This window comes from Anguilla anguilla, chromosome 4 (genome assembly GCF_013347855.1).
Source record: "Anguilla anguilla isolate fAngAng1 chromosome 4, fAngAng1.pri, whole genome shotgun sequence".
Taxonomy (NCBI): Eukaryota; Metazoa; Chordata; class Actinopteri; order Anguilliformes; family Anguillidae; genus Anguilla; species Anguilla anguilla.
In genome coordinates this window covers 49,303,200-49,324,977 of record NC_049204.1, presented here as the reverse complement: position 1 = coordinate 49,324,977, position 21,778 = coordinate 49,303,200, and the positions used below count along the sequence as shown (strand labels likewise).

Here is a 21,778-nt window from a genome sequence, read left to right as displayed (position 1 = left end):
TTTAATAAATAAAAAAAAAACCCACATATTGTATGTGAGATTATTCCTAGGACTAGAATTAGATTTAGGTTTAGAATTAGGATTATTGTTCGAGCTACGAACAGTAAGTGCAAGGGTCGAGCCAAGGTTAATTAGTACAATGTTTGTTGTTGATTTGGATGACATTTTTCACTATTTGGGCCTATGACCTTAACCCTAGATATTTGATTTTTTATTTTTTTTTCATAATACATTACTTCACACACAATCCAATGTATTTCCTTTGGTGAATTTATAATATTTGCATTGTTTGCTTCCATTTAAACAATATTTCTGCAGTGAAGAAATTGCAGTAGGTTACCTCTGCAATATAAATTGCAATATCGGAGTGCAGGCCTCTGAAAATATACTCCTGTGTGCGCGCTTGCTTTTCTGTCGTCTTTTCTGCCATGCTCCATTTACATCGTTTTGTAATGTAAATAACTCATTTACCAGAAAAGACTATCGTGAACAATCACGATAACCCGTTTGTGTTGTTACAGAAAAACAGCAATGCAGCATACACATTCGAAGCAAATGAACAAGACTCAGCCTGGAAAAGCTGGCAGTATTATTAACGGATACAGCATTATTCAATAGTTAATATGTAATCGTTTACAGTGGTTACAAATCGCCAGTGTGTTCGGATACTAGAGCGCCATAGCTCCAGTAGCCTACTGTAATCTGTACTCGTGTATAACCAGATGCATCGATTGTCTGCCCTCAAGCCTCTAGGTCGCACTGACAATTTCCTTGTTTACACTGCACATCCTAGTCTTACCTCACAAATGCTACGGGCGGTGTGCAATGGCTTTTATAAAGAAGAAAGAACGATCCAAAGAGAGGTTTGTAAATTTTGAAACTACGTATGTTCTGAGCGTTAGTGAGATATGTTAATAGCAGTTGATGAAATATCGTGCCAATTTTTTTTTTCCTGTATCGTTTTCGTGGAGACAGACCGGTTACAGTGTGCCAGTGCTTCCTGGTCGAAGAGCTCTCAGTTCAGGCGAATGCTAACGGAAGCTCCTGGATTTGAGCATACTGTAGGCCTTTTGGGTTTGCACTGGTCACATCTGAGGCTTGTTTTTTATGTTTACCTGGAATATGGAACAACTCTAGGTCCGTTTTAAACGGAGTTGTCGTTGACGTTACCTCAGCATTTCCTGGAATCAATGTTGCAGGCTACCAGCGTTCAGTTTGTTGGGAAGCATAGTGACAACTTTCCCCGAGCTAGCTTGGTAGCTTGTAAGCTAACTTAATGAAGACCTTTTCGTATTATGATTATTATGATTATTATTAGTCTCTCCGTCCTGACCTCAGTTACATCTTGACTACCATGTTGTAATGGATCAATTACTGAACTCACTTTAGGTGAATTACTGTATGTGAACTCCAGGTGTTTGGACTACATGTGTTGTATATTATTCATGAGTACCATGGCGGTTCTACAGTGATGTTCTGTTTGCATTTCATTACTTGCTTGTCAATGATTACCAGCATACCAGATGTATTTGATCGTCCCTCCCCTGCAAGTAATCCTCAGTACCCAGTACAGTATTCTAAATTCTAAATACTCAGTACAGTATTTGCAACTGGACTACTAATCCATGAAAAAAATTCAGTTTTATGTTTGCGTATAGTTCATAGTAGTGCCCTTGCAATGTCTTGACACTGTTAGGAAAAGCCTGTTGAATTTGCTGGAAGTGTTATCGTGGGAATGCTCCAGACGTGGCAAATAAACTGTGAGGTGTCAGTTGTTTTGCTTTCCTTTCAAATGGGGCCATGGCTGAATTTTCACACGTGAAGTAGTGACGGTGCTGCAGGGTGCCATGACTTCCTGTCTCAAGATCAGTTTAGCAAGTTTATGTTTAATATGCGTGTGCTGGAATTTCAAAATATGCACCACTAATATACTAATGTGTATACGATACTGATTTGCTTCTTATGTGTTTATGGTGTTCTTGTAAGGGTTATTCTGTAGATTGCAATTGATGGTAACAGCCATTGGCTGGTTATCTTCCCCCCAAAAAAACATGTGTTGCCAATAATTGTGCAACAGTGGAAAGATTTGTTTTGACTTTTGATTTGTGTTTCCCGGTCCAGGTTTTCACTGTTGTTACTTGACCTGGAAGAGTATTACTTTGAACAGCACACAGCATACCAGCTGAACAGCAATAACGCAGCCCAGAAAAGGTACTGAAACTCAAACCTGGAGACTGGCTGTCATCTCCCCTGATGGCCGTCTTTAATGCTCAGTAGATTTGCAAAAGGGAAGAGTACTGTTAGACTCAGACGCGCATGCTGAATAATGGCATGCATAGCACAGTTCAGCACTACACCTTGGAAATAACTGCTTTACCCTGAACCAATTGCATTACCAATAGGCCACAACAAGCTGGTTTGTGCAGCTCACAAGTGACACACAGTTTTGTAAATGATGGGTACAGTGGCAGCCAAAAGTCAAACTGGCATCCTGGGAAACTAAAACCGCTAAACAACAGCGGCAGATTAAAAGAAATCTGACACTTGCAAACAGCTCTCCATCTGTCAGGCATGTGACCCTCTATGACTTTGCATCACTTGTGTTCAAAGTTAAAGGGAAAAAAGTGCATTATTGCATTAATATAACATTTGCTGCCAAGGGCCTTTTTTTTTACAATGTATTAGGGAATACACATGCATCTTTTCTAATGTGTGGAAATGGAGATTCTTTGAGTGTGCATATATTTGACATAGGTAGTACAGTATATATTTGTATCTGTGCAACTGGACTAATAGAATGTTTATTTATTTATTTATTTTTAGAAAAAATAGAGGCTCTCTCAAGATCTGCTCTAAATCCATAATTTTTGAACCTGAACAAATTGCTGAGCCTATCTTGAAGGTATGTGATTGTATATGATCTCTTTTGATTTCAAAATCCTCTATCTTTTCCAAACCCTTTGAGCAACTTCATGCTTTAATTCCTCCAGATACCGCTTAGAGACTGCAAAAAAATTGAAGGAGTTGAAGAAAATGATCGTAATCCTTTCAACGAGTAAGTGTCATTTAGAAATTGTGCCACGTTGACCTGCTGTGGAATTATGATATGCTTATGTTTATTTTGTCTTATTAATTTTTTTTTTTTTTTCAGAGGCAGGCCTGTTGAGATTTTCATTGAATGCCAGCAGGTATTTTGACTGTTGATCATGTTGCCTGACTAGAAATCCTACCCAGATGCTTGAGGGGAAACATAATTTGTATTTTTTAGTTTTTTTGTTTGATATGCGTGCTGGAACAGAGCCATTTTCTGTTGATAACTGTCAGTCCTTACTGTCAAACATTGCTATCCTTTTGCTAGTATACAAATGAAAATTCTCTCAATATAGTGCGGTATTGGATGCCCACTATGAAAAATACAGCTCTGTTTCCGTGGTAGTTAAACAGAAACAGGATGCCTTGCTATATACTTTAGTCTTGTCTGGAAAACAGTGAAAACAGTACAATATGTCATCTGTTGGACACATACACTGTATTCTGCCAAAGGCTTCTTTTAAATATAATACTGATATTCATTAAATCCTTGTAATTACTGAGATTGTTGGGATGATGTTTGTAAATAAACACCCCTGCAATTTCAGGTTTATCTCATCAAAGAGAGCAATGTCGTTGGCCCTTATAAGATTGAGAGGGTAAGTATATAGTTTTCCCTCAATACTAGTATTAAACTCTATGTTGCATGGTGCATGTTGTATATTCAACTGGAGAAGACTTTTAAAAGGCAAATAAAATTCTATTAGTTTTTATAAAAATGAAATATGGTATTGTTGACATTTTGTTGTCATTTTTCTCTGTGCTTTACAGCATGCTGACTGATTATTTGCTTCTCTGAAAATTCTATTTTGTCTTTCCGTACTTGATCAATTTATATTTATTTACAGGTTTTTGCTGATATGATTGGAAAGACAATTCATGTGCATGCTCATTTTAGCCACTTTAGAGAATCGTGTTTGTATCGTTTGGCCTTTACAGAGTATCAAAGCCTCTTTTCCCTTTTTGTTCAGGGAGACAGCAGCTTTTTCTTCCAACTTGAAGTTTCCAGGAAAACTGAAGATGTTGTACAGACATTACTTCAGGTATGAATTTCTGTTTGACCCCTTTATAGCATGTAGGATATATAAGTGCAGTACAAAGGGCCTGTCATGCAAGTACTGTAGCTCTAATACCTTCCCCTGCTGTTGGAAGGCATTGACACATTTACTGTATTGCGTAGCACTATGAAAACTAAAATTGTCTATCTCAGAACTGCCTGTCATAACTGATTATATTGGGGTGATGTTAATCTAGTCCCATTGTTGTTTTGTGGCTGTGTCTGGTAATATTTCATGGGAAAAGCATGTATGTATCCTTGCTGATATTTTACCTGAAAATAATGGAAATTTTAATGTTGTTTTTTTTTTTTTTTTTTAGCTTCACAGAGCATCATGCCTTGACAAGTTGGGAGACCAGACTGCCATGGTTATTTGTTTGTTTATTTATTTATTTATTTGTTTGTTTGTTTGTTTGGTGTATCTACAGTATCTATCTTTAGCTTTATTGTATGTTTTGATTACTAGATTTGAAATGGGGGTAAGCAGTAGCATTAAGACATGCCATATCCCAATTTTCTGGTGTAGAAATAGTCTTTTGCCAGCCCTGTCCATTAGTGACCAAGTTATTTGATATGTTTAGCTTAATTTTCCAGTTTTCCAGAATGATTTTTATTGGCATTTCATCAGTTTTCCGCATTCTTTTGCAGATTGCTGCCAATCTGCAGTCAAGGTTGGCTAGAACTTCATTTGACAAGAACAGGTACTACCATTATCTGTCTGAGCTCTAATAGTGAGTTTTTGCATTTAGCATTTTGCTTTCAGTTCTTCTGGTCAGAAGAACTGAAAGCAAATAAGCTTCAGGATGTCAACCTTCTCTTTTAACAAAATAGTATTTACATCCAGGGTGTATGCCTGCCTCTCACCCAATACATGCTGAGATCGGCTCCAGCACCTCCCGCAACCCTGGCCGGGAATAAGCGGGTTAGATAATGGATGGCTGGATAAATGCTGTCAAAATCCACAGATTACAATAGGAGGCTTAATACTCTCTTCTGTGCAACTCAATCTCTCAGTCATCCACCTGAAATAAAACATGTAATTGTGCAGTATGATGCACTGCCCTCACCCCAGCCTCACATTTCACACCCTCTGAAAAGCGACTGACCTGCCAGGTTCAGTGCACTCTGCCAGAACCCACTGAGCATTCTGTCCTCAGCCCACCTCTACCAAACAGAGTTGTGTTTCTACACTCTTAAAAACACGCCAATGATGCTGACTGCCTCCTCCGTCAGTTTTTACTGTGTGGCAATATTTCAGTGCACGTACTGTAGATCTTTGTCTGGCTCAGACGTCTGTGTGGGAGGTGTGTGGCTTCACGCCATGTTTGCTCTCTGCTCAGAGCCTAAATAGACTGGAGTGCTTGCGCGTTAATTTCTGGTGAAAACTGATACCCGGATTTGAGTGATGATAAAAGAAGTCAAGGCTTTAATGTCATATAAATGCAGGTGAAGTGACTTTGAATGGAACAAAGTATGTGGATGGAGCACGCCTCAGAATAAATGATATGAAATATATTTTATAAATGATCTAAAATATACTTTTTATATTGTGCAATATTACTTACTGGCTTTTGTCTGTTTTCAGTTTCCAGAGTGTTTCTGAAAAGCCTCATATGGAATGCGAAGCTGAGATGGTCACACCCCTGGTGACCAATCCCGGGCACGTTTGCATAACTGATCAGAATCTTTACTTTCAGCCTCTCAATGGATACCCGGTCAGTTCAGTTTCCCTGATATGAAAACAGTACATACAGTATTACAGAATGTATGGTGGTAAATTTGCTTCTGAATAGTCAAATGCTTATACAAAAGGAATATTTTTGTTTGCCTCATCTTCTTGTTTTGTCAGAAGTGTGGCATCTGAGCATCTCTAGTCTGAGTAACTGTAATAATTATGCATGCAAAATGGCACTTTGAAACTGAACCAGCGTCCCGTGGGTAATTTTGACATTTGTGTTTCATTAACCAAACCCATTTGTATGTTTTGTTAATTTGGCTGCTGAATTACTGAATTACGTTCCACATTTTAATTTCAGGAGCAAGTGGTACAAATCATGCTTCACAGTGTTAGGAGGATCTATAAGAGAAGACACGGTCTGAGACCGCTGGTGAGTCTTGCTGCTGGAATTCTTCCCAGGATAATTGCATATGCCAGCAACAGTCACTCTACTACTCACTCTACCAATACTAGACTCGAACTTGATTTCTAGCTTGCTGGACCACAGTGTGATGTCATGAAAGTTCTTCACGGCTTAAAAAGTTAAAATCATGGCTTCTTTTTTAAAAACGTCATGACATGCTCACTTGTTTATTGCATAAACAAAGTGAAAAATGATGACTTTTTTTTTTTTTTTTGAACTTCATGACATGCTCATTTGTTAATGCGTCTTTTAATTCTCTCATTTGCAGGGACTGGAAGTCTTCTGCACTGAAAATGATCTCTGCTCAGACATATATTTGAAGTTCTACAACACCAAAGACAGAGATGAACTGTATTACTACATTGCTACATTTCTGGGTCAGTTTGAAACCACAAATTCTTGCAAAGCACTATAAAAAATATTGCATTGCCTTTCCTGAATGTCACTCAGTCTAATGGAATGTGAAGAAAATAAAATGTTACCAAAGGTACGGAGAGCCCGGCTTGTAGCAATGATGATTTCAGCCTAGTGTACATCAGTCACACAAACCTCTACCGTACAAGGTCCTAATTAGTAATTATAATCCATATAATGTCCTATGATGCACAGTGATTATCCTTTTACCTGTCATTCAAACTTGGTGATCAGATGTGTACATTACCTATTTTAAGTGACTAAATTAGGGACCGATTCTTGCTAGTACTGTTATCACCGCTACAGCACTAACTAATAATTCATGTCATGTTGCTTTGTTCTTTGTCTGAGTTGTGTTTATACTCGTGTGTCAATTATGTCTTTATGCATCTACATTACAGTAGCACAGATAATTGATATATATTATTTTCTGCTGGTCAGACAGCTGGAGCCAGTCCCATCACATTAAGTCTGGTGACCCAGTCTGGTCAGACTTAGTGTCTTCTTATCAGCAGTGCCTGTCTCATGACTAAGATCATTTTTCTCTCTTTTTTTCTGAAGCATACAACGGAAGTGTGTTTGGATCATACGTTTCAATTAATAGAACTGGATATGTCCTTAATGTAGAGCTCAGTTACTTTTCTCCAATTATTTATAATGAATGAAAAGCTCCTATAAATTTATGAAATGTGTTAATTGTATCTTTTAATTAATCTGTTAATTTGTTAAATGTCTCATCTCTCTCTGTCTCTCCCTCCCATCCTCTCCTTCCCTCTCCCCCTTCTCTCTCTCTCTTTCTCTCCCTCCCTCTCCCCCTTCTCTCTCTCTCTCTCTCTCCACAGAGAACCACATGGTGGAGCACACAGCAGAGAGCTACATGTTACAGTGGCAGCGAGGCCACATCAGCAACTACCAGTACCTGCTGCACCTCAACAACCTGGCCGACCGCAGCTGCAATGACCTGTCGCAGTACCCAGTCTTCCCCTGGGTCATCGCCGACTACACCAGCCCGGAGCTGGGTAAGTGTACAAAGCAAGGAGGGGGAGGAGCTGCAGACTCTGGTTTTACTGCTGACCTCCATTTGGGTGCCTACCATTATAAGTTTGCCAGGCATCTTGCTGAGCTTTAACTCGAGCAATTATTGTGACATACATAAACCATCCTACGAATCATCCTACCTAAAGTATAGCATACAGAATTGAGCTATAAATTAAAGAGTGCTGAATGAAAAGCTTTTCCAAACCATTAAGAGCATGAGACTGCATCTGCTTGGAGATGATGTCATCACTGCTTGGAGATGAACATCATCACTGTGCTTGGGTGGAAAGACTGCAGCCCTGTGCTTTTTCTGTGGTCGTCCTGTGATCACCGCTTTGCTTCCTGTGCATTCCTGAGAGTCACCAGATTGACGATGGTTTTTCTCCCAGACTTTCTGAACCCTTCGAGTTTCCGGGACCTGGGCAAGCCGGTGGGAGCTCTGAATAAGGAGAGGCTGGAGAGGCTGCTGGTGAGTGACCTGACTCTGTCCCTGACAGTCCAACAAGGCCCAGAACTCTGGTCTCAGGCACCACAGGACTTGGGCTTTTTGGTGCTGTACACTACTGTAGGTACTTATTCCATACAACCAGGCAATGATAAAAATTAGGACTGGGTCATATGGCCAAAATATCATATGATATTATGACAGTATGACAGTATGGTTTTACAATACAAATTACACAAGAAGTAAACTTAATATGTACTGTAACTAGGAGAATGAGGATCAATCAAAATGCAGAAATGAATGTCACTATTTTTATTAGGAACATGAACTAAATGGTGTGAAATATTGAATAACATTCAAAAATTGGATTGTAAACATTAGAAAACCTGCTGCTGTTACTCTACAGAATTTTCAAGCAAAATGAACCTTTTTTTTAAAACTATTAAACAAGGTTACTTGTGTTTCCACTCTGTGTATTAACATTAACAGCTTGCATAAGTTTTTTTTTATAGCGTCTGATTTTCGGAAACCAAACCATCTGCATATAGAATGTCACTGTGCCCCAGTGTTTGGGGCCGTGGCCTCGTTTGACTGAGTAGGAGGAGGCTGAGAGATTTCGCCGCCGGTAACACGTGGCTCGCGTGTTGTTTGCAACGGCGCATCACTTTTTTTGTTTGTTTTGAATGCGAGTTTCATTCAAAACAGACAAATTGCCAATTCAACTTAAGCTTATGTGACACTGTTGCAATGTGCAATCGTTAACACTTATTGGATGAAAAACAGAGTTCTGTTGACAACACTGTTTGAATTTATACTGGTATACTTAAAAATAAGGTATACCACTCAGCCCTAATAAAAATTCATCTGTGGTCCAATTTTGGGAGCAGAATGCTTTGTCAGATGAATCTCCATTTGCTCCCTCTGATATTATGATTATTGAAAGTGCGATTGTGGAATCAGCTGCTGTGTAGTCGTATTACAGAGGGATGTTAGGAATAAGCAGGTTCTACCTATGATATGTCACGGAGTTTCTCTACTTATTACTTACCGTTTTTGAATTGTAACATGGGAATTTGTTAGTGGTTTTTCTGTGGTGGTGTGTGATGTTTATGGTAACACCGGGTCTTCTCTGTCTCCGGTTGCATGTCTAGGCCCGGTACAGAGACATGCCTGACCCAAAGTTCATGTATGGAAGCCACTACTCCTCTCCCGGTTACGTGCTCTTCTACCTGGTTAGAGTGGGTATGTATTGCCATACAGTGCCATGGCACCTGGAGCATCAGAAGAGATGTCGATTCTCTATAATGCATTTCCTTTATCTCTGTCCATTACAGCTCCAGAGTGTATGCTCTGTCTACAGAACGGACGATACGACCACGCAGATAGAATGTTCAACAGGTTTGTATTGTCTCCCCTATTTTATTTGTTTCCATTAAAATAGTTTCGTTCTTTTTTCAGATTTTACTTCTCAAAACATGCCGAGCCCTGCAGTGTGTCATTAGTCACATGTCACTTAGTCACGTTAGTAATATCATTTCCTGCTCAGCCTAATAAGATTCTATGGTTACCATTTATAATACTAATTTTTCCAATGATAGATTTACTGGTTTTCTTTCATAATACATAATATACTAGTGTTGAGTCATTGTACACACACTGTTGTAGATAGTTACATAAATTATGTAACGTGATTTATAATGTGTAATTATAATCAATATTTTGCCTGCAGCATAGGAGAAACATGGAAAAACTGTTTGGAAGGTGCTACTGACTTCAAAGAGGTAAGAAATAAGGACATACAAACAATACTGTACTGTACCATGAATCTTATGTTGTAAAATTCTTGATAAATATTCATATAAAATAGGCAACAAATGAAAGTTTCTATTATGATGTCCAGCAGATGGCAATGTTCTCAAATAGTATCGTTTTTGGTACGTAAACTCCAGTCAGTAGTTTCCTGCTCTAGGTAGTTTCTAATCTCAATGCAGCGGTCCATGTTTATTTTGAATTAAATTAACACAGTCATCTACACAAATGAAATTTGTGGAACCTACACAAATGAAACGTGAACTTTACTCACTGGAATGTTGGAATGGAATGTTGAGTCAACATTGAGATTAAGCCATTTACACAGTTTCCGTATGTTTTTATTTTAAAATTTGCCTTTAACACAGGACTTTTTAAATGTCGTCACTTATTGGCACTTTCAAATTGCAGTTGATTCCGGAGTTTTATGGGAACGACCCCAGCTTCCTGGAGAACAGCCTGGGTCTGAACCTGGGAAAGCGGCAAGGAGGAAAGATGGTGGGAGATGTAGTTCTTCCTCCGTGGGCCTCAGGTAAAGCGCACAGCTGTGCTCTACTGAAATCCCCTTCTTCTTTCCAATGTCATTTGCTATGAGCATCTACAGACTCAGTCATATAAAGTGAAACCATATGTGAATTAAAAATGCACTTTTCTAGCTGGACGTCTGTAATTGTATGTTTATTTTTTCTTCTCTACATTATAGGGTTCTAGCCATTATAGGGTTTTAACATTTTAGTCACGGACACAGGCGCGCATTTATTTTTGTGTATTTTTTTTTTGTGTGTGTGTGTGTGTGTGTGTGTTCGTGCGTGTGTGTCTGTCTCATTACAGATGCTGGCGAGTTCCTGCAGAAGAGTCAGCAAGCCTTGGAGAGCCAATATGTATCAGAGCACTTGCACGAGTGGATCGACCTGATTTTTGGGTTCAGACAGAGGGGGAGTGAGGCTGTGGCAGCCCACAATGGTATGTCATCTGTTCAGTATGCAGTAGGCTGCAGTGCAAGAGGTTTCATGTTGAAATTAAACTCATATCTAAATTATGGAGAGAGCACAGGCCTTCGCAGTCATCAAAATGTCCCTGTGTATGTTGCCAAAATATGTATGTTTTATCTTTATTTTGCCAAGAAACCAGACATAGTGATTTATTTCTTTAATACCTTGGTTAAGGACCATGACTGCATTTGTTACACGCTCTGTCCTGTGCTTTTTAATCTGCATTAAAATTACACTATACAGTATGTCTGATGTTACTTAATTTCATTGAGGTGGGCTGGACATACACTGAAATTGCTAAAGTAAAACTCACTGCGCTCTTGTCAGTAATTCAATGTGTACTGTAAATGGAGAGTTCAGAAAGTACCGGCATTACTTGTTTGAAAGTGCTGTTGTTCTTGAAATGAACAATACAAAACAAACGACTTCTTCACTGCTCTGGGAAACTTACTTCCTTTTTTTTTTCTTTCAGTGTTTCATCCATTGACATATGAAGGGGGCATTGATTGCGATAGGTAATTAAGCAAACTTCCGTGAGCCGTCTCTGTGTAGAAATACTCCGGTAGATGTATCTGAAAGTTATTAGTCACGTGAATTGCAGTATGAAGGCTCAAAGCATAATTCAAAGGCATATCTGTAAATACATTTTTGGTATATGTTCTACCAAGAATATATTCAAAGTAATATAACATGAGAAAACGATTACTCAGTTTATTTTAGATTTGTATTTGAATAATTCTTTCTTCTATGTCTTAACATTAAACGATACTTGAAGATGAAAGCTGATAAGTGTAATCATTGCCAGTGTTACCTTGTGTTAATTTTGTCTTGTTTTCCATTGAAGCATTGAAGATCCAGATCAGAAAATCGCAATGCTGACCCAGATTCTGGAGTTTGGACAGACACCCAAGCAGCTGTTCAGCACCCCTCACCCGCAGAGGATCACGCCCAAGTTCCAGAGCATGTCCCGAACGCCCAGCCAGAACGCCTCCCTCGGCGAGCTGTCCCCAGGTAACGCTCCCCCCCGTTTGGGCAGACGCCGCCGCCGCCTCCCGTTGTCCCCGCGGCCGGTTGACGAGGCGCGGGCGTTCCCCGCGGTGCTGTGCTCACGTGCCGCCATGTCTCAGTCTCCCCCAGCGAGGACTCCTCCTTCGAAGACCTGACGGAGGAGAGCAAGAAGCTGTCGTGGAGCAACATGTCCAAGCTGAAGCTGGTGTCCAGCCACAAAATCCATAAAGAGTGAGTGAGTCGCCACACTGCTCAAGGCAGGAATTTCCCAGGCCCTCCATTTTGCATCAGATGCTTTCTTCTGTTCTGTTCACTCTTTCCAAGTAATAGAATAGTATATCATTACAACTGTAATTAAAACCGTTTATGGCATTTCCCACAAATTTGTAATGCACTTTGAATTGAACAGTTGCATGCAACACCCACTGTGAGTATACTAGTGTGTTTAATCATTTACAGAATTCTGGCCATTGCTGTTGAAAAACACGTGGCTTAAAACCCCATTGAGATACACAACATGTGTTACAAATGAGACTTTGCCAAAATAAAAAAAATATAAACCTTATCACTGTAAAGTCCATGAAACTATATATTTTCCAGTGTTAATGAAGGGATCATCACTGTTTGAATGTATTGAGGTCACCAAGGTCAAGGGTACTACAATGAAGGCATAACAAAGTTATGAAAATGATAAAATATAGAAAATTATGTAAACAAATAATACATCTACTTTTTTTTCTTTCTGAAGGGTGGGTGAGACTGAGCTATGTGCACAGCATGACTGTACAGAGCTATATCACAGATTAGATTACTGCTCTGACCTGTGTGCACAGTGTGACTGCACATTTAGAGCTGTATCACAGATTACTGTGTGCACAGTGTGACTACACAGTTAGAGCTGTATCTCAGATTACTGTGTGCACAGTGTGACTGCACATTTAGAGCTGTAGCACAGATTACTGCTCTGACCTGTGTGCGCAGTGTGACTGCACAGTTAGAGCTGTATCACAGATTACTGCTATGACCTGTGTGCACAGTGTGACTGCACAGTTAGAGCTGTATCACAGAATACTGTGTGCACCATGTGACTGCACAGTTAGCGCTGTATCACAGAATACTGTGTGCGCAGTGTGACTGCACAGTTAGAGCTGTGTCTCAGATCGCTGCTCTGAATGGCCTTTCTCCAAAGTCACTTCCCTCATGTCTCTACATGCAGCTGTCGCAGCCCATTTCAGGCATTTCAGTCGGCTGCATAAACATGCCCTGTTTTTTTTTTTGTTTTTTTTCTCTTGCTCTTGCAATTAAGTCAATTCAAAACAATTAAGTTTTATTTGCTTAGACTTCTTTTTACCAAGGTCATTGTCACACAATGCAGCTTTATAGAGATCCTGTTGTGAACCCTGAAAGAGCACGCCTGGAGTGTCAGTGGCAAGGGAAACTCCCTGACTGATTATAGGTAGAAACCTTGAGCAGGACCTGCCTCAGAGGTGGGAGCCCATCTGCTCTGGCTGGCTCTGGTCATACATACATACATACATACATAATACATTCATAATAAAGAGAAAAGTTTCAGTATGTAAATGTCCATAAAATATGTCATTGAAGGGCAAGGATGACTCTGTTCATGATTTAAAATGGTCAAATTCAGGCTGGTAAATCAGCTGTGTTTTATGGCCATAATTGTAAGTAGCAGATAGCATTTGTTCAGCTGCAGTTTTGGCATATTGTATGCCTTGTGAATACTGTGTTTTGTATAGAGTGAAGGTCTGCATGTCCTTAAATCACTGCTTCTTGGATCCACAGGGCGATTACCGGAATAGCAGTGACTCGCGGTGGATCTTCTGTTTTCACAACGTCACAAGGTTTGAGACACTTCTGCGTTTAAAATGTGGGCCAGATGCCCACACTTTGCGAAATGCCAACATCATGCTGTCATGACAAGCAGGTACTCTGTCTGAGGTACTCTACTGCGTGTGCTTTTGCAATCATTTAACCAGTCTCTCACAGAAAACAGGCAGAGCCGCAGGTTGGGTCTTGTTTGAGTATTTGTAATGTAGTGTTTTCTTTTTTTCTACAGATTCCACGCTAAAGATGTTTTCCAAAGAGTCCAGCACATTGCAGAGAAGCATGTCCTTCTCCAATATGGTACGGGTTCAGAATTACGATCAAGCGGAACCCGACAGTATCCTGGATGGGAATTTTGCTCTTAATGGTTTTCAGTGTGATTGTGCGTATAGCAGTTTAAAAGAAAATGAGGAAAGTGATGCGGCTATACTGATGCCTGAATGGCCTTTTTCCCAGAGTGCACTGTGTGAGCGTGAACGTGGGAGATAAGAGCTTAGGCAGGCTGTGCTCTGTCTCTGCAGGCTCTCTCGTCCTGCCTGATGCTCCCAGAAGACGCCACCGTGGTGTGCTCCTCATGGGACAACAATGTGTAAGGACTCTTATCGCCTCTCCTTTAGCCCTACTGCCTCTGGGCCTGTAAGGCTTTTAAGCACAGCCTTGAAAGAAGCGCTTACAAAGCACAATATCCATGTTTATCTGTGTATTCTTGCGTCCGCTGCTCTTCCTTTGTAGGTATTTTTACTCGATAGCCTACGGACGGCGACAGGACACCATCATGGGACATGATGATGCAATCAGTAAAATGTGCTGGCGGGACAATCAGCTGTACACGGCATCCTGGGACTCCACAGTGAAGGTCAGTGTCTGGGGCATTGCTGTACAGATAGCATTCCATCAACTTTGCTGGCTGTCTTGTGCAGGGAGGGGAAAGCAGCTAGCATGTCTACCTTTAGCTAGCAAGTAGACTGTAGCGGTAGACATGCCACAAGAAAGCCTGGAATTGCAGTGTTGTTAAGGCACACCTGATGCATAAGTAGCTACCTAGTCAGCCAGACAGATAGGTAGCTATGTAGCAAAACTAAATAATGACTCAGGTCACTACGGATAACTAGCTAGTCTCAGTGGTTTTATTGTAAGTTAACCAGACACTAACAAGCTAGCTAGCCGGTTGTTTTAATGAAATGCTGTGTAGGTAGCTGATCTGCTTTATGAATAAAGCAGGGCAGAAGTGCCACACTTTCCTGTCAGTGCATTGCTGTCGTCAGTGTGTCATCTACAGCATTTAAAACACATCCCCTCACTTGCTCAGTGAGAAGTTCCTCAGGCACAGACAAAAGTATAGTTAAATTGATCTTAAAGGATGCAAAATAGTTGACATGCGATAGAGAATACTGTTATAAATAAGTATTTCACTAGTGAAAGTCTGTAGGTTTTGTAGGTTTGCAAAAATTGGTTTTGGAGCGCATTACCCAATTTTGTCTGAAGCATGTTAAATTTTTACAGTGTGGTTTCTTTGGTAATGACTCACTGAACAGTTGACTAATTTTCACATTCCACTGAAACCATTACTAAGAAGCTGACTGGTTGCTATTATTGATGTTTGTGTTATTTTTAAGTCTGCAGTCTATGGGTTGCTCTCTTGTATTTCATGTTTTTTTGTTTTTTTTTGCATTTACATTTTTACAAAAACCTGTCATGTTTCCACACAAGCCAAGAGCTCAGTCTGTCTGTAGTTTTAGAAAGCAGAAAGTATCAAGGGTGTTTGAGTTGCAACATAGAAATGATCTCAAGTTCATGAGACAGAACTTTTGAGGCTCTTTGAGACTATAGATAAGAACGAATTAAATATATTGTAGTGCTTGCAAGTATCAGATTTTTGAAAAATATTTTAGGAATTTATGATTTATTAAGGATATCGTTGCAACACAAAATGCAATGTCGGCTCAAGCATCTTACACTTCCTCAAGATGCAAAGGAATGGATACAGAGCAAATATACACAAGTAGGGCAGCAAACACAAGACAAGTTAACCTTTAATTTACAGCACAGCATAAGAAAACAAAACCACCGGAGAGGAGGGAAATCTGGAGTGACATCACAAACACAGTTGATTCATTAGGCGTAGCAAAATGAGCTGTTGATCATGTAAAAGAAGCCCAAAGTATGGCATGATGTTAGGCAGCAGACAAAAGGGGAAAACATTCTTGTAGCCTAATGCGGGCAAAAGATGTAGCCAGTGGTCCTACTGAGGAAAGCATACGCACACAGAGGGAGCAACAGATGGAACGCTTCTGAGCAAAATGAGCAGTTTGTGGGGGTTTAAAGAATAGACTCAGCTGAACATGTGATGCAGGCAATTTGAAAAGATTCTGATAATGTAAAAGACCTGCCAGAGAATTGTATTATCTTGGGTGCGTGGCTCTCTTTTAGTTTCTCTTTTAAGTACTCGTTTGTGTGCTTGTTGTGTTGCTATGCAGCCTGGCTGTATCGCTTCACTGTTTGCTGTTCAGTTAAATGAAAGAGGGTTGTTCTCGTATGCAAGACCCTGTCTTACTCTGTTTTATCTTTGTCCTCGGTGCTTTCTCCCGGCTCTATTGGCTGCTGCCATGCTTTGGGGAGAGCTTTTTAACATAGCTTTTATAGATTGAGAGTTAGGCTATACCAGCACTGTCTGCTTTCTGGAGTTCTTAAAATCCATAGACAAAGCAGAGAGTTGCAATGTAGGCGTGTGATTCAGATGGAATATCTAATTAACTTCCACTGCCACACTGATTTAGGTATTCACCCCATGTATACAACAAGCATGAACAAGCATTTAATTAAAACAGGAACTTTCAGTGACGTGATACCTGCAAATCCATTTACGGTAATGTACATTTAGTCAATATAATGTACACATAGCAACCTTGTAACAACTGCTTTTGTGTTCAATAATCTGTCGCACGGCTTAAGAATAGCCTTGGTCAAATCTGACCTGACACTTTGACTATTGGTAAAGTAACGCGTTGCCCCTTTACATTTGAAGGTGTGGAGGTGCGTTTCCACTGACGTCTCAAGTAATAAGAGGAGCCAGTTTGAGTTGCTGGCTGAGTTTGAACACGATGCTGGGGTGAGTCCTGTCTGAGTAGCATTAATATTTGATGCACTGGTCGCCTTTTTCATTACTTGTTAAAATAGCAGTAGACAATCAATGGGAGTCTAGTAATTTTAGTGTCCATCTAGGAAATTGTACACAAAGAATGTCAAAATCTCTTTGGGCACATGTCTGAAATATGTATATAGAATGAATGTATAAACCACTTAGTGTATGGTGAACAGTGTTCATTTGCTTAGCCTATATCCTTATCCAAGAGCACTTGAACAGCTGAGATTGCAGCTGTTGCCCATTAAACCAGCTGGATATTTATGAATGTACAGTAATTCATATTAAATACCTTGCACAGAAATGGCAGCATGCCAGCTAGATGTCAATCATGCCACTTTCTGACTACAAGCTGAGTCCACATGACTTCATCACGACTCATGTTTCCCGTGGTTACATAAAGTAGATGGCCCCTGTATCCAATCAAATTCCATTATTCCATATTTCAGGTGAACACAATCAGCCTCAACCCGGCAGGCACTCTCTTAGCCTCTGGCTCAAAGGAAGGGACTGTCAGCATATGGGACACCACAAACTTTGTGTTGTTACACCAAGTACAGTGCCACTCAGGGACAATCCATGACATGGCTTTCAGTCCTGGTATGTATGTTTTACTGATTGTGCAGGTTCCTTTGCATCCAGCTAAAGAAGGACTTATATGTTTCTATTTCTTCACCTCACATATTATCTGGCCCATACAAAGGCAGCTTGAACAAGAACTTATCTCTGATCGCACAGCCTGACTCAGGTTTTTAGGAAGGTTTGGTTTTAGGTTTCCGATATCTGAAAGTCTACTGAATTTAACATAATTTGTTTCCTATGCCCTCTGGCACTCAGGGGGAAAAAATGTAAAATGTCACACAGGTATTTTAAATGCGTGAGTTAGGTGTGATTCTGAATCAGCCCTGTGTTTCTTGCACAAACGTATCGTATTTTCCCAGCTGAAGCACGTACTACTGTGCGCTCACACGGTCTGCTTCAGGGCATAACAACTGTAGTGCAGTGATGTAACCAGGTATGAAAGGAGTCATCCAATACCCAGTCTGAGTGTAACTGAGGAGCTAGCACAGGGCTCGGCAGGGTTTTGGCATATTGTTCGGGGGAAACGGAACACTAAGTATTAAACAAGAGGGTGAGGCAAGGGACGGTATCCCTTTCAGAGAATCCGGGTGAGGCCCAGTTTATTTTACATGTACATTTGCATTTAGACATTTAGCAGATGCTCTTATCCAGGGCAGTTTACCACAGTGCATTTGTGAAGAATTAGGCAAAAATAGAGCCAATGGCAAGTCATCATTGTCACAACTAACGGCAGTCGTCAGTACATGAACCTACACAATAATGTTAGGTTCCATATTCCATAGTGCAAGAGGGGGGCTGAGGACATTGTGATATAAGTAAATGGTTATGATGATATTGTGTTAGATGTGACATACAGTGCCCTGCATAATGTTTAGGACAAATATGTCTTTTTTCTAGATTTGGCTTTCTACACTACAATTCACATGTGGTTAAAGTGCAGATTCTCAGCTTTTACTAAAGGGTATTTTTATGCATTTTGGTTTCACCATGTAGAAATCACAGCACTTTTTTATACATCGTTGTAGACTGGGCAAGTTAAACCTGTGATAAATAAAGTCTGGTGCTCCCAGGCTATAGTAAAGGCTAGCTGTTACGCTGTATGGTGCAGTGCTGTATGTGAGCCAGGCTGAGGCTGTGTGTTTGTGGACAGACAGCAGGCATGTCCTGAGTGCGGGAGAGGACCTGTCCCTCAGGGTGGTGGACGTGCAGACGGGCATGCTCATTTCCACCGTGACCACGGACGAGCAGCAGAGGTGAGGCGTCACCCTCCTCCTCCTCCTCCTCTTCCTCCCCTGACTGTTCACGGGCCCCGCTGACTCCGGCTCTGCTCTCTGCTCTGTGCGGGACAGGTGTTTCTGCTGGGACGGGAACACGGTGCTGTCCGGGGGCCAGTCCGGGGACCTGCTCGTCTGGGACATGATGGCTGCCAAGGTCACGGATAGGATCCCCGGCCATTCAGGTATGATCCCTGGCTGAACCCGGACATCCTCTCAGCCTCCACCACCACCACCACCGCCAGCACCCTGTGTGTCACTCTCCCCTGCCTGTGTTTATTAATAATGATAATAATAATACACTTTATTTATACTGCACTTTCATCGTACAGAGACAATCTCAAAGTCCTTTGCAAAAGGCAGCAATTAAACGATCAAAGTACAAACTAGTGCATGCAGGTCACTGTTGTCCTGTAAGTTTTATTTTAATGCTCCGTCTTGGTTTTAGATAAAGATTTTGTTAGTTAGGGACGCATTTCCCCCTTTCTTGCACCGCTGCTGTGATGCTCACCTGCATGAAGGGAGCAGCGCAGCTCCAGCGCATGCACTCCTCCAATGCACTTTGAGCCAGTCACTTTTTCCACACTTTGGACCGCGCAGCACTACAGTAAAGTCAGGAATGAGGTGTGTGTGTGTGTGTGTGTGTGTGTGTGTGTGTGTGGGTGTGTTTCAGCCTGTTTGCGAGCTAATGACGCAGCCTGTTCTGGAGCCCGCGCTGTCTACAGGGCCTATAGGGCCTAGCCCGCGTTCGCTGTGAGCTCCTTTAGCCCCCGAGCCGCTCGGAAGTCCCTGACGGGTTTCTTCCCTCCTGACGTTTGTTTGAGAATCTCGCTTATCGGCCCTCATGCCGGTCTGATCTGCGGTCTGTAACAATGCGTGTTTTCTCCCGCCCCGCCGCAGGTGCTGTGACAGCCATGTGGATGAACGAGCAGTGCAGCAGTGTTATTACCGGAGGGGAAGATAAGCAGATTATTTTCTGGAAGCCTCATTACTGAAGTGCCTTTGCCCCCTCCCCCCCCCCCCCCCCCCCCCCCCCCCCTCGCTGTTCTGACAGGCCGGCCAGTGTTCCAGACCGCACCACTCACTCTCACAACACTGTGCGCCCAGTCTGCAGCCCACACTCAAGACGGGAGTGCGTCTGTTGCAATCTTGTCCATGCGGCCATTTTTTTTTCTCTTTTCTTTTCTTTTCTCTTCTCTTTTTTTCTCTTTTCTTTTCTTTCTTGTTGGCACAGAAATGCGTCGCCCAAAGGGTTTTTGTCTATTCTCCAAACAATAAATGATCGTTTATTTGCAATAATATGAAAATAACTTGCACTAAACGCTTTGTCATTCCGTCAGTCTGCATACACAGGTCAACGTTGTTGTTCTTTTTTTTTTCTGAAACTGCTTGTTATTGTGCAACTTCTTTGTAGAAAATATGTGGCGCTCTGTTGTGTGTGGTGTAATTTCATGTTTTTGTCTAACAGTATGTGCCTTAGTGTCTATATCAAAGAAGCTTTTCTTTCTTTTTTTTTACCATGGAGCAAGCATTAATTGTCTAAAATAAACCTGAAGCTGTATTATCGAATGAAGCAAGCCACTTGCTGAAGAAGGAAAGACTATTTGCTGAGCTGTCTGTATTGTGTTCTATTATGCATACAAGCAAGTACAAATGCAACACACCAATAAAATCTCTTCATATTTATAATATTTAACAACAAATTGCGAACGCATATTTGTCTACCGTCCTGTTCAGGCAGACAGAACTGATTCTCCACGTAATTCAGTGTTGCAGCAACTTTAAATGCTGTTTGTATTGAAATGTAATCTCTTTCTTGTTAAGCTTTGACGGTTGTATTGACGTGTTCATTTAATTATTATTTTTTTGCTTTCTGCATCATCTGAACTTTCATGTTTTTACAGTAATGGCAATGCATGTAAACCTAATTGCGTGTGTGTGTATGTGTGTGCGTGTGTATATATATTATATATAACAGATATACATATGTATATGAAACATTAAATGCAGAAATACTCATGCTTACAGTAACTAATTATAATTGTGAAAGCTGCTACCATGCAGAGAATATTGATTTAAGACCAAAATTTTCACAGCATCAACTGTACATAGATGTTCAAGTTATTGTATGCCAGTTAAATATTGACCGTGATATATTTACTTTGGAAATGCGGAAATGAGATTCATACATCTTAGAGGAATATGTGTATGTCACTGTAATGTAGGACTAATCTTTGGCCAGCATGTGCTTTTTAATAGTCTAATTTTATTGTATTTTTATTTTTTCATGCAGACCTAGATTGACGTAGTATCACTGTTAACTTTTTCCCTAGTGAAAAGCATCTGAGCGTAGTTTGAGTGTACTCAGAGGACATGAATGAAATAAAACAAAAATAAAACCTTTCTGTTTCAAGATGTGGAAGTCAATATTGTAATCAAGTTCATCTGTGTGAGGTAGGTCACCTTTACTTGGGGATCATGTCATATTACGAGCGGCTTTAAATCACACTCTGGATTGTTGACATATCCATGTTTTATGGTTCCATTTCATAAAGGAACCAGTGACTGTTTAAGCCACATTCCTTTATATAAATAGTTAACTCCCTTCAGAAAGGGAGACCTTGGAGCCAGAGCCTGCACTTCCCTAGGGCATTGCCCTGTTTTGCTTATAAACATCAACCTTTTTAAACCAAAATAAAAAAGTATTCATTTTTGAAACAGAAGCAACATGAGAATGAACAAAATTGACCAATCTCTGCATTTGGTGTTCCCTGTAAAATATTCATGGGTGAAATGAATGTGCCATTGTTAAGATTTGTTTCATATTAAGCATACTGCATGTCCCTTTTTGCTGCCATGGCCACACATTGAACCAATGCGGAAAGTGATTAACAAAGCATTACACCTTGATAAATATTAGAATTATGTTTTTATGTTTGAA

At 40.6% G+C, this 21,778-nt stretch overlaps 1 protein-coding gene across 2 annotated transcripts; it reads left to right on the top strand.

Moving 5' to 3' along the window:
* Nucleotides 1–556: 556 nt before the first annotated feature.
* Nucleotides 557–21,252, top strand: nsmaf (neutral sphingomyelinase (N-SMase) activation associated factor). Of its 2 annotated transcripts, XM_035415635.1 has the most exons (31): nucleotides 826–863; nucleotides 2,122–2,211; nucleotides 2,824–2,902; nucleotides 2,991–3,055; nucleotides 3,152–3,188; nucleotides 3,639–3,689; nucleotides 4,062–4,133; nucleotides 4,468–4,515; nucleotides 4,796–4,848; nucleotides 5,733–5,862; nucleotides 6,184–6,255; nucleotides 6,557–6,665; nucleotides 7,545–7,721; nucleotides 8,130–8,209; nucleotides 9,337–9,427; nucleotides 9,520–9,583; nucleotides 9,915–9,966; nucleotides 10,406–10,526; nucleotides 10,826–10,957; nucleotides 11,459–11,501; nucleotides 11,831–11,997; nucleotides 12,114–12,225; nucleotides 13,798–13,856; nucleotides 14,072–14,139; nucleotides 14,361–14,428; nucleotides 14,572–14,695; nucleotides 16,865–16,948; nucleotides 17,431–17,581; nucleotides 18,714–18,816; nucleotides 18,913–19,022; nucleotides 19,738–21,252. In XM_035415635.1, the coding sequence occupies exons 1-31, from the start codon at nucleotides 826–828 to the stop codon at nucleotides 19,830–19,832; spliced, it is 2,745 nt and encodes a 914-aa protein (XP_035271526.1). In that variant the 3' UTR covers nucleotides 19,833–21,252. The 2 variants fall into 2 exon arrangements, 1 of the variants encoding a protein (XP_035271526.1); XR_004764989.1 differs by lacking the exon at nucleotides 19,738–21,252 and having other exon boundaries at nucleotides 557–863; nucleotides 18,718–18,816.
* Nucleotides 21,253–21,778: the final 526 nt, after the last annotated feature.